This window comes from Myotis lucifugus, unplaced genomic scaffold, assembly GCF_000147115.1.
Source record: "Myotis lucifugus unplaced genomic scaffold, Myoluc2.0 scaffold_3, whole genome shotgun sequence".
Classification (NCBI taxonomy): Eukaryota; Metazoa; Chordata; class Mammalia; order Chiroptera; family Vespertilionidae; genus Myotis; species Myotis lucifugus.
The window spans coordinates 12228609-12246023 of record NW_005871051.1 but is presented as its reverse complement, the minus strand read 5'-3'; the positions used below and the strand labels follow the sequence as shown (position 1 = coordinate 12246023).

General features: G+C 41.2%; 1 protein-coding gene across 1 annotated transcript in view; it reads right to left on the bottom strand.

The window, feature by feature from the left end:
- Window positions 1-17415, bottom strand: part of UNC80 (unc-80 homolog, NALCN channel complex subunit) — a 173455-nt gene that overhangs the window by 31510 nt on the left and 124530 nt on the right. The window contains 11 exon segments of the mRNA XM_023763266.1: window positions 618-836; window positions 1176-1211; window positions 2983-3075; window positions 6597-6767; window positions 7482-7578; window positions 8203-8341; window positions 9833-9967; window positions 11609-11877; window positions 12963-13143; window positions 15201-15302; window positions 16027-16116. Of these exon segments, the coding sequence (XP_023619034.1) occupies window positions 618-836; window positions 1176-1211; window positions 2983-3075; window positions 6597-6767; window positions 7482-7578; window positions 8203-8341; window positions 9833-9967; window positions 11609-11877; window positions 12963-13143; window positions 15201-15302; window positions 16027-16116 (1532 nt within the window).

Here is a 17415-nt window from a genome sequence, read left to right as displayed (position 1 = left end):
CCTATTCAGCACAAATAAAAATTTAATAATAGCAAATCGATTTTTTAATCTTTATAACTATAATAAAATTCTCATCACATCTAATCTCTGTCTAACCCAGATATGAACTAAAGTCAACCAAACTTTTAAAGGGTAAGTAAAAAGGGCCCAAGACTCCATCCTATATCCAGTAAAAGAAAAAAATCTAATTCCTCTCACTTCCTTGCTTACCCTTTTAAGAATCCTCTCCCTTTGGGTTCCTCCCCTTCCCAAAATCAATGGCCATTATAATTCACCAGATGTTTACAGAGAGCCTATTATATGGCTGTCCCGCAGTGGGAATGCTATGTGAACAAGACAGAAGCAGCCGCTCCCACGTTACAGTTCGGTGAAGATGACAGGCTTCAAACAGAGATGCTCACACCCTCTGGGGCTCACAGAGCAACAAAAACAGAGGCAGAGGCTTAAAATCAGTCCCTTTAAGGAAAAGAAAGCTACAGGACATGATTATTCTACTGAAAGGACTGGAAACATCATTCTGAGTATCCCAAATTCTTATCTAGGGACCACCCCTGCCGCCCCACCCCAGACACTGCCTGTTACATCTATACTCTGGGTAAGAACAGTGAGAACAGTACCTCATGTGGGACTTCACATCCAGCAACTCCAGGGCCGTGACCCGAGGCTCCCCAGCCAGGTTTTGCAAGATCTTCAGCCTTGGCCCGCAGTGCTTGTAGAACTCAGTGCAAATATTCAGCAGGGACTCCCGGGGTCTTCTGAACTCCTCCCGGGCAATTCGCTCATCCAGCTCCTCTCTGGGCAGGCCTTGCCCCTCCTCCAGCAAGTGAAGGTTTTCCCTGGGAAATTACAAAAGGTTAACTGGGGGCCTGGGAAGGTGTGTGTACGGCAACTCTGAGAGGAGAGCTTCCCATGGAAGAAAAAGGTAAGATTCCTTATATAACAGCTAATGAATCAGGGCGGGGCTTGGAGAGACCCACATCTCAAAGTTTATCATCCTAGAAGGAATTATCATCCCAAGTTGTAGTGGTGCTTTACATTAGCAATTCCTGAGGATTTACCCAGAAAAAGAGTGCCATGCGATAATTATATGAAATCTAACAGAATCATAACCCAGCTCAAAGGCAATCATCATAAGATGTCAGAATGGATATGAAATTAGGGTTGTCTTTCTGTACCTGATAAAGTGCAGTTTGGCGCTTTGTTCCTGGTACCTGGGAGTCAGAAACACAGTCTGCATTACTATCAGAGCAAGAAAAGAGGCTGGACTTTTTCTTAGGAGAAGCCATTAAAACTATACATTTTGATAAACTCACAAATATAACCATACAAATCCTAAAATATACAATCTTGATCTTTCATTTGCTGCCACATATGGTGCAATTATAGCTGCTTTGAAAGCTGTTCCATTGGCATGAAATCCATGGAAAGACAGATATTATAAAAACACATTCAAAGTCAAGAAATGTGGTCAATAAGGGAATTTTTAAAAACTTTGAAAGTAAAGTGAATCTAAGTTACAGTTTTAATACCACATGCTTTGAAGGTGATCAGAGGAAGAAATATGGCTGACTTCCTCTCATTTGTGGAGATATATTGCTTTGTAGGACTTTAGGAACCTTCTTTTCCCATAGGCCTTATATCCAGTAGTTGAACCTAGCCCCTAAATATCACTTAGAGTATATAATCATTTTTTCTCAATATAAGAAAATGAGGCATGAGTTCACCATCATATCTGATAACTTATAGTTCAGATTGGAATTTGTTTTATTTTTAATATCTCTCTCTATAAAAAGCCAGAGACTGGAATGCCATAACAATCTGAACTATGACGCCCACTGCCGCCAGTGAAACGGCCGGATAGAGGGATGGGATAGAGGGATGGGGCTGGCGGCCAACCTCCTGCAGTCCCTCCCCCTGGCTGGCCCCGCCCCCGATGGGCCCCCACCACCCCGTTTGGCCCGCAGACAGCTCCGTCCCTGATCGGCAGCCCCCACCCTATTCGGGTCCTGTGGTCCCTCCCCCCAGCCGGCCTGGCCCTGATCACCTGATCAGGATGGCCGGCCAACCTCCTGCCATCTCCTCCTCCTGATAGGCCTGGCTCTGATCTGCCTATTGGGGCCGGGCCAGCCAGACCCCACCCGTGCACGAATTTGTGCACTTGGACTCTAATAAATATATATGATGAGCAGAAAATTAATTTCACATAAAATAATAATACACACTTAAAAATGTGCTTCAGAGAGTCTGGAAAATTAATTTCTTTTTAAGAGCTCCTGCTAACTATTTCATACTAAGAAGAAAGAACTTTCTCTAAAACTGATTTTGGGTTTGCCCTATTTTAATTTTTCCTTAGAGGAAGAAGCTTATTAAACTCTGTGTGTGCATGTGCGTGAGTGTGTGTGTGTGTGTGTGTGTGTGTGTGTGTGTGTGACTATTTAGAGGTTAACACAGACAGAATGATGCAGGCAGAGTATTAACTAGGAGAGCCAGTGTCTGAGTTACACCAAAACAGGGAAGGAGATTAAGTCAATGACCCTGAAAGCATCACCAAAGGACCTAGGTCAGTTTGGATAAAATATCTGTGGAAATTTGTCCAGATGAAAGAAAACTGACTCTTCATACCTGCCCCGGAATGAAGAACCACCTCCGGATGATTATTGTTTTATTTGCTTTTTTCTTGGAAATGAAACAACACTGGAATAGTTCAAAGACCACCCAGGAGGCAGAGAACATCTTCATGTTCATGCAAATACACTGACACAAATGCCAATGTATGAAAGGGGCTTGGGGTTCTCTTTGGTTATTTCAAATGAAGCCTTGATACTTTCTTGAACTCCAAACTCTCACCTTCCTTTTTATTTCCTTGGAAGGAGATTTTTGCACTTAACATTGACTATTTTCAGGATTCCTTTCATGCCCAACAGTGGAGATTCAGGTTGTATGAAATGGAGATACCATGGAAGAATAAGGCTAGTGAATTACCTGGTGTTCACCCCAGACGACATGGTGTGATTGGCTGTGGTGGCGCCTTTATGACCTTGGTCACACCTGCTCATCTGTGGGGCTGTCATGGGCCTGCAAGGACAGTAACCACCACAACAAAACAACAGCAACAACAGAAGTGGAAACATTTATGAAATCTTCAAGTTATTGAAGCTCACATAAGTTTTAAGTTAGAGTCTCAAAGAGACAGGCTATCTAGCTTTGGGCTCTTCTGTCACCCTTTTGCTGTCTTTGTTCTGAGAGATACTTTAAAAGGCACATTACTTCCCAAGGATCTGTAAGCTCACCATGATTTAAGTTCTTCCACTTGAAATGAGGAACATCTGTAATAGTGTCACAACAATAAAAGTTTTTCCACTTGGTTCTGAGTAATAAACTGACTCCTCAAACCAGACATGTATGAAATCAGGTTTCTAAATCTGTATTAATCAAGAGTTAAGAGCACATTTTTCAATTCTACAGGTACCAGGACGTTAACCATTCTAAATAATAAGTAAAAAGTAAAAATTTATATACCATTTTGACCACCAACACCATAATTAACCACTCTATTTTTGTGAGGAACTACCAAAGAATGAAAGAATAGTTCTAAACAAAATCATGCCTAAGACTACTCAGGGAAGTAGGTAAATTAGTATCTATTATAAGTCAGCAACTTAGACACTTAGAAGTAGATTTGAGTCATCTAATTTGGTATCTGCAGGGTTCACTTTAAGGATTAGGTAAACTCTGCCTCTCTATCAGCAACTGAGACATGGAAGGGATGGCACAGTTTTTCAAAAACAATTTCTTGTGGGAACTGGTTCAGGCTTGCTGTTCTGATGCTCATTTTCCGCATGCTGGGTGTGGCCAGAAAGCGAGTTGCCTTTCAACAATCACCCCAGACCTTCTCCTCCTGGGCCTTTGTTGTGAGAGGTAGGATTTAAAAATGAGAAGCAACATTTACAGACTCACTCCGAGTGTTACTCCAGTGACTATGTTACCTTATATGACCAAAAGGCGATGATCTGGTAGGCCTATTCTCACCACACCAGCCTTAAACAGCAGAGTTTTCTCTGGCAGAAAGATTTGATGCATGAGGATTCATGGTGCCCTTGCTGGTGGGAGCACAGAGGGGGCCAGGTGAGAAAAATGCAGGTGATTCTTAAAGCAGAGAGAGGCCGGCAGGCAGAAAACAAAAGGGATCTCAGACCTAGAGCTGCCTGATGTGGATTCTGCCCCCAGAACCTTCAGATAAGAACCCAGACTGACTACCATCTTGATTTTGGCCTTGTGAGACCCTGAGCAAAGAGAACAGCTGAGCCTGCCCTGACTTCTGGCCTCAGAAATATGAGATAATAAATGTGTTTTGTCCTCAGCCTCTAGCTTGTGGTAATGCATTACACAACAATAGAAAACTAGTGCTATTATAATTGTCATATACTTGTTTATGTGTTACCAGCTCTATAACTTAATTTTTTTCATGAGTAAAGAAATTAGGAGTGTGGAAATGAAATGAGGTTCTTATTATCTTCTTTTTGTAAAAACAACAAAGCCATTCTTTTGTGTGTGAATAATTATAACCAGTCAATGAGGCTGGTTTTACACTCCAGCAACAATTATTAAAAGCACCGGTTTATTTAAAGTCATAGAATGTTAAATGTCAGACTTCCATCCATAATTCTTCGTGGAATTTTGGGTAAGTCAATGTTAATTTCGGGTGAATCAGTAATTTAATTGACTTATCAAAGAGAACAGAAAGGAGGAAAGCACCACCATTGCAGAATATAAGGAGAAACAACTGAAATGTCACTTGGGGAAAACTGACTGCGCTTCTCTCCTCTACTTGCAGGGAGGCGCTGTTGCCATAACCACATGGCGCAGAAAGGAGAGTGTAAGTCTGATATTTCTTCTTCAGATGCTCTTCCTCCTGGGATTTTTCTGAAACCGTCACCAAAGCCTGAGGACTATTGCCCATTGGACTGGGCAGTTTGCCTGGGTTCTCTGCTCCACTGCTTCCCATTTCTTCAGTTTATCAGCGGTTCTCAACCTGTGGGTTGAGACCCCTTTGGCGGTCGAACGACCCTTTCACAGGGGTCGTATAAGACCATCCTGCATATCAGATATTTACATTACGATTCATAACAGTAGCAACATTACAGTTATGAAGTAGCAACGAAAATAATTTTATGGTTGGGTCACAACATGAGGAACTGTATTTAAAGGGCCAGACGGTTGAGAACCACTGGTTTAGATGCATATGAGCACTTTGGCAGTGATAGCCCACCCAAGGCTTTTGGGTTACATTCTGTTTGCTTAGGTTGCCGATGTAGCTCATGATAAGAACCTACACATATATTGACTTAATTAGTCACAATCTCACTCCTTCTCTCACTGGCTGGTGCATGTGGAAAAGTCCTCCCAGGACTGAGGGATTTCGGCTAGCTCTGTCATCAACAGAGCAAGATGGGGCTGGGAAGTTGGTGCCTTTCGGTGCGGGTAAATCATAGACAGAATTTTAGGCTAAGGATGCGGCCAAATGGGACGGAGGAGCAAAGATACCGACCCAGGAAGAAGGTTTCCCATCTCCAGTCGGGGGAAGAATACCCCCTTCCATCTAATTGTAGACGGCAGTGGAGAAGGAAAGCCAATGTTTTGTAGAGTGTTCTGCATCTACCTTCCCCACTCCTCTCACTCAATCTTTTGTCTCTGTTCCAATCCCTCCCGCCCCTCCCCCCTTACCAGTCTTTCAATGCCTTCTGCACCCAAGAATCTGGTGATATACTAATTTCTTGCAACTTTGTTTAGGGCTGACCTCTGGTGACAATTTACCTTTCAAGTCCCAAATCTCTCAGCCCCTTCTCTCAGCACTACTGAGTCTTGTCCCATAGAGAATCTGTTAATTATGGCATTGAAATAAAATTTTGCAAATTATGTTTGTTATGTAGTTTTAAAAATTATAGTAAAAGCAACTCATTATAAATAGTAAAATAATAAAAGAATGCTTAGTTGGAATTGCAGACATTTTCATAAAATAAGAGCCAATAAAAATGTTGATCACATTTTCATATTCACTAAATTGGCCCTTTTACAAAAGATTTGTTTAGCATTGGTTAAAACTGCCATAGATGCTCATCAAACTACAGGCAAATGTGTGTTTAGAAATCATGGTACAACAACAACAACAATAATAATAGTGCTTAGCACTATTTATTCAAACAACTTAGGGATATTTGCAGTTTTAAGCCATAAGGACTGAATTTGAGCAGATATAAAGACTGGTTTCAGAAATTTTTTAGCCATCACATTTTTTTCCTCATCTTTTTGGTAGATACATATAATTTAAAGTTGTGGATATTTCTTTTCTTTAAATATATGTTTATGGATTTCAGAGAGGAAGGGAGAGGGGGAGAGAGATAGAAACATCAATGATGAAAGAGAATCATTGATTGGTTGCCTCCTGCATGCTCCCTACTGGGGATGGAGCCTGAAACCCGGCCTTGTGCCCTTGACCAGAATAGAACCCGGGACACTTCAGTCCACAGGCCGAAGCTCTATCCACTGAGCCAAACCGGCTAGGGCCAGGCTGTGGATATTTCTGCTGATGGGATTACCTGGTGAGGACCTCTACACTGTAGAGAAGGGCCTGGAGGGATGTCGCAAGAGCAGCTGTGGCAGCAATCTCCTCTCGGGCAGCAGGTACTGTCTCCACCTGTGATGTCTGCCTCTTTAGCTTTTGTAGGTAACATGGGACTAAAGCTTCCAAGACCATCAGCATCTGAAGACTATGTCAACAGAAAGGAAACCAGGTCATATTTCACATCCTACTTTTGTTGGTTGTATCATATTTAAAAGCATGGAGAAAGGAAGACAAACACCGAAATTTAACTTGGGAAAACTGGTAGAAATAATGACCAAAGATTTTATATTCTTGCTCTTAATGTGACAGTTTTCATTGCTTCTTTTTTTGTTGTTAATCCTCACCCGAGGATATTTTTTTCATTGATTTTTAGAAAGAGTGGGAGGGGGAGAGACAGAGAGAAATATCGAGAGACACATTGATTGGTTGCTTCCCACAGATTGGGGATCCAACCTGTAACCGAGGTATATGCCCCTGACCAGAATCGAACCTGGGACCCTTCATCCCACAGGTTGATGCTCTAATCACTGAGGAGACTGGCTAGGGCTTCATTGCTTCTTGAAAGGAGTTTTATTAAATAGATTAAATGTCTATTCTAAAATTATATTAGCTGTTAATTTATTAGATGTGAACATAGTCTCTAAACAAGACTAAACATCTTAGCTGCTGCACAAATTCTAATATAGGGAATTCCAAATTAATGAAGATTTACTATATTTTCCAGAACCTCGGCTATGACTAGTTTCCCAAATTTAGTTTTTGAAAACTTACCTGGCAGAAGGTTACAGGCTGATATTACGCATTCAATTTCATTTCCTTTGCCATATTTACTTATCACAGAATAAAGGGCTGCAGTTACCTTCTGAACGATTCCGGAGCATATGCCACCACCGTGACACAGAGCTTAATGGCCTCACTTATGGAGAAAGTCAGGTCTTCATTTCCATAGCAGAAATCTGAAGGGACAGAAGGTGAAGGCGTACAATCAGAGTGGATTCTGCCAGGAAATAAGAACAGCTTATCACTCTAACATTTTCTTTCCAGTTAGCTTTTGCAGCCATTTCTTCATCAGACTTTATTCCTAAACTGTGAGCACTATTAATTTCTTCATCAAAAGTGACTAAAAATTCTATTGTTTTTTAAAACTTTTAAATAATAAGATGACAAATAAAAGCGCCTTTTGGGAGAAGTTTTTTAAAAAGCTCACTTACTAGAAGATATGTTTGGATGGCCTAAAGTCAGACATGCCTTCTAACAAACAGGATAATAAAAGGCCCTTTTGGGGGGTTATTCCCTTAGAATTGCCCAAGAACACCCCATTTTCTGAGAAGTACAGTGCTCGAATAGTGGTTCACTCAGCATCATTATGATACAGTTTTCATGGCAGAGAATTCCTTACTCTTTAGGATTGACAAGAAATGTAAGAAAAACAGGAGATAGGAAAATGTACTCATTCAATTTACACCACTGTTCCATTTATTTTTGCTGTTTTGAGTTAGTTCAAAATATTCAACATAGAGTTATTATTTTAAGAAAAATTACTAAGAGAAAAAAAATGTCAAGACGAATTTTGCTTCTACCTAAAGACTTCAGCGGCTTCTCAGCCTTGACCAGCTCTAAGATATCTAAGATGTCCGTGGTCTCGCCCTCCAGGGACTGCAGCAAGTCAAACAGGCACTGAGCTGACACACCTTTGCTGGACCCAGTATTGGCAGCATCCTGTATAAAGAAAGGCAATTTTAGTTTATTTAATTCCACCTCAGTACGAATATGGTTTGACCAGGAAACCAAATTTCATAAACACTACTGTTGATAACAATCACAACACTGAACCGGTATTCAGTTTACATGATTCTGCACCCAACAATGCTGCTGTGTGACCATGGAGTGGAACACCTGAGTTTTAACGCTAGCCTGGTACAAAAGAGATATTTGTGGAAACTCATAAAAATACAGTATAATGTCAACTGCTGGAAAACATCATGCCAATGGCCCCTCTCATCTGCAATTGTAGGATTCAGCATTTGCAAAGGCAAATTTGTAATGGGGTAATTGAACAGTTCAACTACGTTTGGGGTAACATATTTAATAGCTCTGGGAATTTTACAAATCCTATTTGCTAACATCGCTCCAAAATGGAGATACGTAACATCTCATATCTGTCTTATTTGTTTGATTCCTTTATTAAAATAACAATTCCTTATTAAATTCCTACTTTGTGCTAGACACCATTCTGTGCACTAAGGTTATGGCAAAACAAAAGCAAAAAAACCCATATACTCGAAACAAAAGCTAAAAACAAACCAAAAAAAAAAAAGACAAGGGTCTTGTTTTAATGGAGCTTAATTCTATTGTGGGTGTGGTAGAGATCCATATCACTTAAACAAAGATGTGTAAGGGATGTGATCTATATAAATGCGCTGGAGAAAATGAATAAGTCAGGTGTGCCAGAGAATAGAAAGGAAGTAGAATCAGGAACTCTTCCTTTTATCATTTTATATTTTCCATCCTTTCATTAACTGAGTATGAAAAAACTGCAGAGTTGGCCTATTTATATCTAGGGGCTGAGGTGAGGGTTGAAGAGAAATGTTGAACAGAAATGAGTTTCTTGTGGAAAGAGAAATGATGTATAGCATTCATATCCCACTGGTTGAAGAAAGAGAGCTGAGAGACTGATTATACAAAGATCAATGGCCAGGCCATACATAACAATAGAACTGCTGATCCCCAAACTGCAGTAACCTGCCCAGGAAACCAACCCAAACCCACTGTCCACAGACACCAGCCCAGGACACCAGCATGCAATCCATCAGACTTGTTGGAAATCAGGGTACTAGCTCTAGTGGAAACCAAACAATAATCCCTATAACTATAAACCCCCAAACAGACAGGACTTGATTAATAGTTAATCCTTGTCTCGCTCCCAATTTAAGACCAATCAGAGAAAACCAAATATGCACCCCTAACCAATCACATAGGATGCCCTGTGTCTACTCTGCCCACTTACAGCTTTGCCAGGCCAACAGCCTCCAATCAGAACATACCCGAAGCCTTCCCTCTTCTCCCTATAAAGTTTTCTCTCTCCTCTGTCTGCCTTTGAGTCTCTGCCAAAACCTGAGTGATGGTGGGTGATGCCCTCGCTACAGCAAGCTGTGAATAAAGAGCTTTTCTCGTTTGCTTGATCTTCGTTGATTTCCAGAGTTTACTCACCGGGAACTCCAGCAGCGGGGCCACACTAGCAAACAGCTGGAGCACAAAGGGCTTCCGGTGGAGAATGTAGAACTGGTGGCAGGCAAACTCGATGGCTTGGCGCAACTGGGGGTTGCTTTCATAATCAGAGTACACCTGTGGGAAGATGCCACACGGTCAGAAAATGCCTCATCGCCATGGGGAACAGGGAGGGAAATGGGTCATTTCAACTGGTGGAGGGGAGGTAAATGGTATAACCTTCCTTCAGAGAAATTGGGTAATATACATAGAAATCCTAAAAATATATAAATAAACTTTTTCCCCAGGAAGTTTGTGACTAGGAACTTATCTTAAGAGAGTTGGACAAATGTACAAAGGTGTATATACAAGAATGTCCACTGCAAGGTTTCTTATAACAGTGGAAAATTTGAAACTTAAATTACTCATAAATTGGGGTTAGTTAGGTGAATTATGGCATGTGTATACAACAGAATATTATGCAGTTATTTTTTAAATGCTATACTACTAAATGTAGCTACATGGAAAAAAATATCCATGGTGTTCTTAGTCTTAAATGAAAAAGGTAGGTAACAAACTTGAATATATGATATGATTCAACTTTTGTTTTTTAAAAAAAGGCAGGATAGAGTGCCAGGGTCTTCAAGAAGTGGAAACAATGGTCATGTGGGAAGGAGGATTATAAGTGATCTTTATTTTCTTCTTTAAGTTTTTCTTTATCTTCTCTATTTTATAATGAGCCTTTATTGTTTTTAGTAATCAGTACAAAAGTTATAAGAAGAGAGAAAATTCCAACTATTTAAAAACAGGTCAGAGAGCCCTGGTGATATTGAAAGTAAATTTCCTGCCCTGGTAGGTTGAGGAAATTTTATTTTGCATGAGCATGTAATACTTTCAAAACTTTTATGAAAAATTCCACAAAATTAGAGAACGAGGATGATCCCCCAGCCTTATCTGAACTTTATTCAGTACTCCTGACGTGGCCAGATACACATCAGACGTGCGTAAACAGAAAGTCCTCCTGCTAATAAATTCACCACCATCAGCCTCTTTATACCAAATGTAATGGCAATGAAAATCTCTGTCCCGAGAGAAGTTAGAGACTTTCTCAAAGAAATATCAGCTGAACACTTGCCATACATTGGAATAATGGTTCTCATTCTAAGGTATCAGAACCACCTGGAGATCCTATTAAAACTGGATTACTGGGCCCCGACTCCAAAGTTTCTGATGCAGCAGGTCTGGGATGGGTCCCAAAATGTGCATTTCTAACAGATTTCCAGGTGATGCTGGTACTGCTGGTCCCGAGACCATACTTTGCGAATCACAGGCCCAGAAGAAATGGGGAAGCATATTCCAGGTCTGGGGGATCTCAGCAGAGGATAGAATATTGTGACCTCTTAGAAAATTTTAGGGGGAGTTCATTTGGTGCTTTCTGCTATCACAAAAGAAGAGAACTCTATCATTAAAAAATTTCAGTATAGCCCTAGCTGGTTGGTTCAGTGGATAGAGCGTCAGTGTGCTGACTAAAGGGTCACAGGTTCAATTCTGGTCAAGGGCACATGCTCCGGTTGCAGGCTCGATCCCCAGTAGGGGGTGTGTAAGAGGAGCCAATCAATGATTCTCTCTCATCATTGGTGTTTCTATGTCTCTCTCCCTCTCCCTTCCTCTCTGAAATCCATAAAAATATATTTTAAAAAAATTCAGTATAGATCCTGTAGACCTGCTGATGAGCAGTACTCGGGCTAATTCTCTGGCTGGGAGAGGAGACCCCGGCACCTGCAGCATGGTGGGCAGAATCCACTGGTAGCCGCTGAGGGAGAAGAGGTGGTTGAAGTGCACAGCGCTGTTGATGACGGTGGCCGCGTACTGCCTGAGCAGGGCGCTGTCTTCTGGGTGCAGGATCAGAGCCCCGTTAAAAACGTTGAGGAAGAGCATGATTTCATCTCCCCAGGGAAACTCGCTGGGCATGCCCAGGAACATCTCCTCCAGGAGCTGGATCCACAAGCTCTTCTGAAGAGTGTCCAGGCCAAACAGCTCCTTCCCAGCTGTGAGAACAGAAAAGCAGACACAGAATTAGCCCCACGCAGACCCTGTGGGCGTGGGAGGGCCATCCAACCCGAGGGCACTGCTGTTTCCCATGTGTTCCAACTCCGGGATGTGGCAATCTACTGCCGAAAGGCTTCCCAGCACAGTATTGCTGGCATTCACGTGACACTTCCTGGCTCTCAAAGGCCTCTCAGCATCACCTCTTTGATGCAACTCTGTGGGCAGACAGGGGAGACATTTGCAGCGGGTTGCTGCTGAGTAAGCTGTGGCTTTGAGAGAAGTTATTTCAGAAAGAAAATGGCAGGGTTGGGACCACTGCTTGGTCTTTTAATTTCTGGTCAGACTGGAGTTCTTTCCACGGTCGCTTTGCTCTGTCTCGAAGACACTGAGCATAAGTCTGCTCATTTCAGTAAACTGTCCCAAATGAACAACTGAGCAACACGGCGAGGTTTCAAAGTGCACCTCTTTCTGTTTCCTGTCTCTGTTTCTCTCTCTTTCTCAATTCAGCTATAATTTAGAGAGAATGAAATGCACAGATCTTACAGAGTTGAATGAGTTTTCACAAAAATACACACTTAAGTACCCACCACCCCAATCAAGACCATTTCAGGACCTCAGAAAGTCTCTTTATGCCTCTTTCCAGGAAATTCGCTCCCCCAACCCGAGGCCACCACTGTCCTGCTCTCTGTCATGAGAGAACAGTTTTCCTCCTCCTGAGCTTCTTATAAATACCTATTCTTCACTTCGTCAACCTAACAACATCAGAGGACTTCCTTCAGCTGCTTAGACCTAGCTTGGAGCAGTGGTCTCCAAGTTTGGTTCCCAGAATAGCATCATCATCATTACCTGGGAACTTATCAGAAATGCAAGTTCCCAGGCCCCATTTCAGAGCCACTGAGTCAGAAACTTGATGGTGGAGGGTGGGGCCCAGCAACCTGTGTTTGATCAAGTCCTGCCAGTGATTCGGAGGCAGTCAGGGCTGAGAACCCCTGGCTTACAGAACTGTCCGCTGATGGAGATGCCCTCCAGCCACGGGCTAAACAAGGGCATGAGACAACCGAGAGAGATGCTTTTGTCTGGATACCTTGAGGATCGCTGAAGAGTGAAAACTCAGCATCGATAGCACTGCGAGGGAATGAGGGCAGTCGGAGGAGGTCTTCCTGCAGCATGGAGACGTGGGACTGTTTGTGGGCCGTGGGGATCTTCTGGGTCAGGGAGATGAGGAACAAAACTCGCCCCACTTCCTCCAGCTTCCGCGTGAACACCTTGCAGCAACCAAACGCAGGAGCAGACACAAATAGAATCAGCAACTCCGAAATGACAAAGAGTGAAGAAACGGAAGTAAAATCTGTAATGGCAAACCGGGCTGATAAAATCAAGGCTGGGGGAAGGGAAATGAGGGAGAAATGTGTGTGTGGTGGTTTTTGTGTGTGTGTTGTTTTATTTTTCACACAGAAAAAGCAAATAATACTTAATTGACTCTCACTTCTTGCATGTGTCTACTCTATGGGAGGAAGTGTTTCTTACAGAGTTTGCAGGCTGGAAGGACCACAACGCAAGCATTGTCAAGAATAGTTCAATCACATAGAGGCCATTTGCCCAGACATCAAAATATGGAAGACCTTCTCCAACAAGAGCTAACAGTCACTTCCAATTGCTTCTACCATCTCCATTGATGCCTTAAGCTGTTTCTTGTTGGTTCTGAGTTTGCCTCTTTAACACTGACCCAAATGGGATCCAAGAAAAATCTACCTTGGGACAAAAGCTGATGGGACCCTAGGTTAGTCCTCCTTTAGCCCTAAATTTAGATGGCATGAACAAGGGCCTTTGACCCCTACTCTTAGTTCTTTTTCTGTTGATGATCAGTGGACAGGGGACATGATTTGGGAGTTCATAAGCAGTGAGGCATTATTGAGGAAACTTCAGAGCCAGAACGATGGAACTAAGTTTCTGAGGAACTTAGAAAGACATCTTTCAGTCCAACCTGAGTGCACACAGAGCCAGAGCCCCAATTTATGCCATTCTTTTAAAACATGTTCTTAAACATGGTTAAAAAACAAACTAGTGAAGTGCCATTATCTATGATGGCTTTAGTTATTTTGCTGCTAAAATTATGAACTGAGATAATTTGGGGAGAATTGTTTCTGAAATCATTTAAATGTTAAGATCTTATAGTTTTGCCCAACATCTCACACCCTGTAACCCCTTCACTATTTTCTTTCTTTTAAATGTAATTTAGGTAGTTAATCGTAAATATATTTTTAATTGCATAAGTGGTCTAATTATATGCCATTCTTATTCATTTCATGAAGGTATTTTGGATAGTTTGATACTGAGTTAGCATCCTTGTTATGTGCAGAAAAACTGAAATTATAAAATATCCTGAAATTCTTGTTTAGACATTTTATTAAAAATAAATGTAAATTAATTAAAAGTAAAAATAAAACAATGTAATGCATGGATCATATTAAAATTATATTGTTAGAATTATATACTACACTTACATTTTGCATGCAAAGTAGTGAATCTCCTTAAGCTTGAAGTCTGATTTGCGATAAGACATGTGAACATTATTCTGCTCTTCAATCTTTATTTTTTTAATTAAAATTTGCTTTTAATGGTTGATTAGAGAGAGAGAGTTTTGTTGTTCCACTTATTTATGCATTCATTGGTTGCTTCTTGTTTGTGCCATAACCAGAGATCGAACTCACAACTTTGGCATATGGTATATGATGCTCTAGCCAACTGAGCTACCTAGCCAGGACCTATGCTCTTCAATCTTAGATCTAAGTACAACTGCTTGATTATGTCTCCTATTTGAAGATAAGTTAGTAACATGCCCAAGGTCAGATGATTGGTCAGGGGCAGAGCTGGGTCTGAGTCCAATCTCTGGACCTTAGTTAAGCATTCTTTTCAGACATCACTGCACTGATTTTCTCCACTTATTTATTTTCCAGCTAGCATAAACCTCTAGGACAACCTTCTAACAGTTATGTCATATGTACTTCTAATCCTGTTTTACAAAACTATGGGATGAAAATCCATGTTTAGAGACAAACAGGCAAATAAATGAGAAAATGTCTATTGTTTATACCCAATGATTCATCATAGCACTACTCCAGGTGAGTGTTCCTTAATACTTTATATTATGATCCCATTTACAAAACTAAACAAACTATTTTGGGGAACTATCTATTGATCAAGGGCCCATCTACCCATCCTCTCCAGCCAGGATCTAACAGCATCACAGACTCTCAGGCTTGGCAACCCAATTACCCAGCAATTATCCCAATGACACGAGAAAACGGAGGTGGCCAGGCACCTGTTTCTGAATGAGCTCCTGTCCTTTCTCCGGATGCATATGCACAAGGTTCAGCTGCGGAGACACTGACCTCCGGAAAGGATAAATGTCCCGGACATAGGTCTGTGATGGGATCACACAAAGACAAAAGAGATGATTACACTTCTGACCTCATTTCTCTTTAGGTCAGACAAACAAAAGTTATGTATTTTCTAACGGTTTTGATTCTTACTAGGGTACATTCCCCAATTTGACAAAATAACAAGGAAGGTAAAAGCCCTCCTCAGGAAAGCGTCGCATTGCCCAGGCTGAGTACTCTTTCCGAATACCCCGGTGCTGTCAGAAGCCAAGGAGCCAAAGGCTGCTGACTAAATGACATTTTGGAAGGAAGTCACTGTAAAGCGATGTCAGGGGTCTTCCTGAGGTCCCCCTTTGCTCATTAGATCAGGTCACCCCGATCATGCTTACCATTATAGAAGGGGGAATCAGAAAAACATTAAAATTCCAGTTAGAAACATGTGTTATTATATGGACAGCTTAACTTTTCATCTAAATTTAATAATAATCAATCACTTTATGCTTTACTTGGCCTATCTCCTTTGGTGATCACAACAACCCTACAGTAGATACTATTATCACCACCTTCAGTCTGCAGACAAGGAAACTGAAGGTTCCAAAAGTAAAGTGGCTTGTCCACAGCTACCTAGACAGTAAGTTGTGTGACCTAAGTGGTCATACTCCTAACCTCTAAACAATGATGCCTCCCTGAGGGCTTGCTACCCTCAAAGAAAGGCATGATGAGCTTCTGACACAACCCAACATGAATGTCATTGCTGCACAGTCTCACCTTATTGTAGTGGATAAGGTTCCATCGTTTATCCATGAGAAAATAATGTGTTGACTGGGATTCTGGGATGTTAAAAAATTCCAAACACTCCTAGAATAATAACAATACATTTTGATAAAGTTTTATTGAAAACATACTATGTGCTACCAGGTAGTAAGCTACAAAATACAAATATTATAAAAATAATGTAACTTATAAGGATTTTATATATATGTGCATATAATATATATATATATATATATATATATATATATATATCTTATACACTCTTATACATTATGCACGGGTGTATATGTGTGTGTGTGCATATAAATATATGGATACACACTGCATTTGGATATGAAGTTATCCAAAGAATGATATAATAAAGACTATTAAGGTGATATAAACCATCTACTCTCACAGTGCTAAAAGATGTACAATAATATTTTAGACTGAGTGAGGAACCGTGGAAGTATAGTTACATCTACTAGTCTCAATGTCAGGAAGAAAGCAGTTTAGTAACAACATGAAAAATAATACAAACTACAATGCATTGAGCACTTATTATGTACTATTTTCTAAGTTCAAGGCTTTCTATGTAGATTACGTGTATAACCTGCACTAGTATCCCAGTACTGTTAAAAACGAAACCGACAGTAGAGAGGTCTTGTTAATTGATTTAGGTCATACTGGTTGTGATGGAGCCTGGGTTTGAGCTCTGTCTGCCTTCATGTCATCCTACCATTTAACACAGAGTAGGAAGATGGAGGGATTGTTCAATTTTGCCTCAATGGGCCTTAGATATTCCCAGGAGATGTCTGGGTGAGACCTGAAGGAGGTTTAACAACCTTTCTACTGAAATAAAATATACAAGTTTGGCAAATGGAATTTTTCAGAGGTCTTTTCTACTCTGTCTGAGCCTGGAGTTGTATTACAGGAAATCAATTACCAAAAGTTAGAACTACACATAATAAACATCAGGGAGTCCAATGGGAATCATAGTACTAGTTTACTTACTACATTACCTTAAAAACCTTACAGACGTGCAGCTATAAATTGCATTTCTTTTGAGGGGAATACATGCCATAACCATTAAAAATAATTTCTCAACTCACTTGATTTATTCTAAGATATGTATTATCTGCTTCTCCAATAATTTCCTGCAGTGACAAGTCAAGACTGTGTACAGATGCCACTAGAAGAGTCTCTGGCATCGATCCCAGCCGACAGCTGGAGTTTGCCCCAGTGCTCAGTGTGTAAACCCAGGCACCTGCAGAGCTGCCCCCACGGCGAGCCAGGCAGCTCCGAGGCAGGAGGGCACCGCATTCCCACGGCAGTGAGGGGGACGCGCCAGGGTCATGCTGCTATTGTAGCTGCAGAGTTTGCCTACTTCATCGCAGAGCTAAC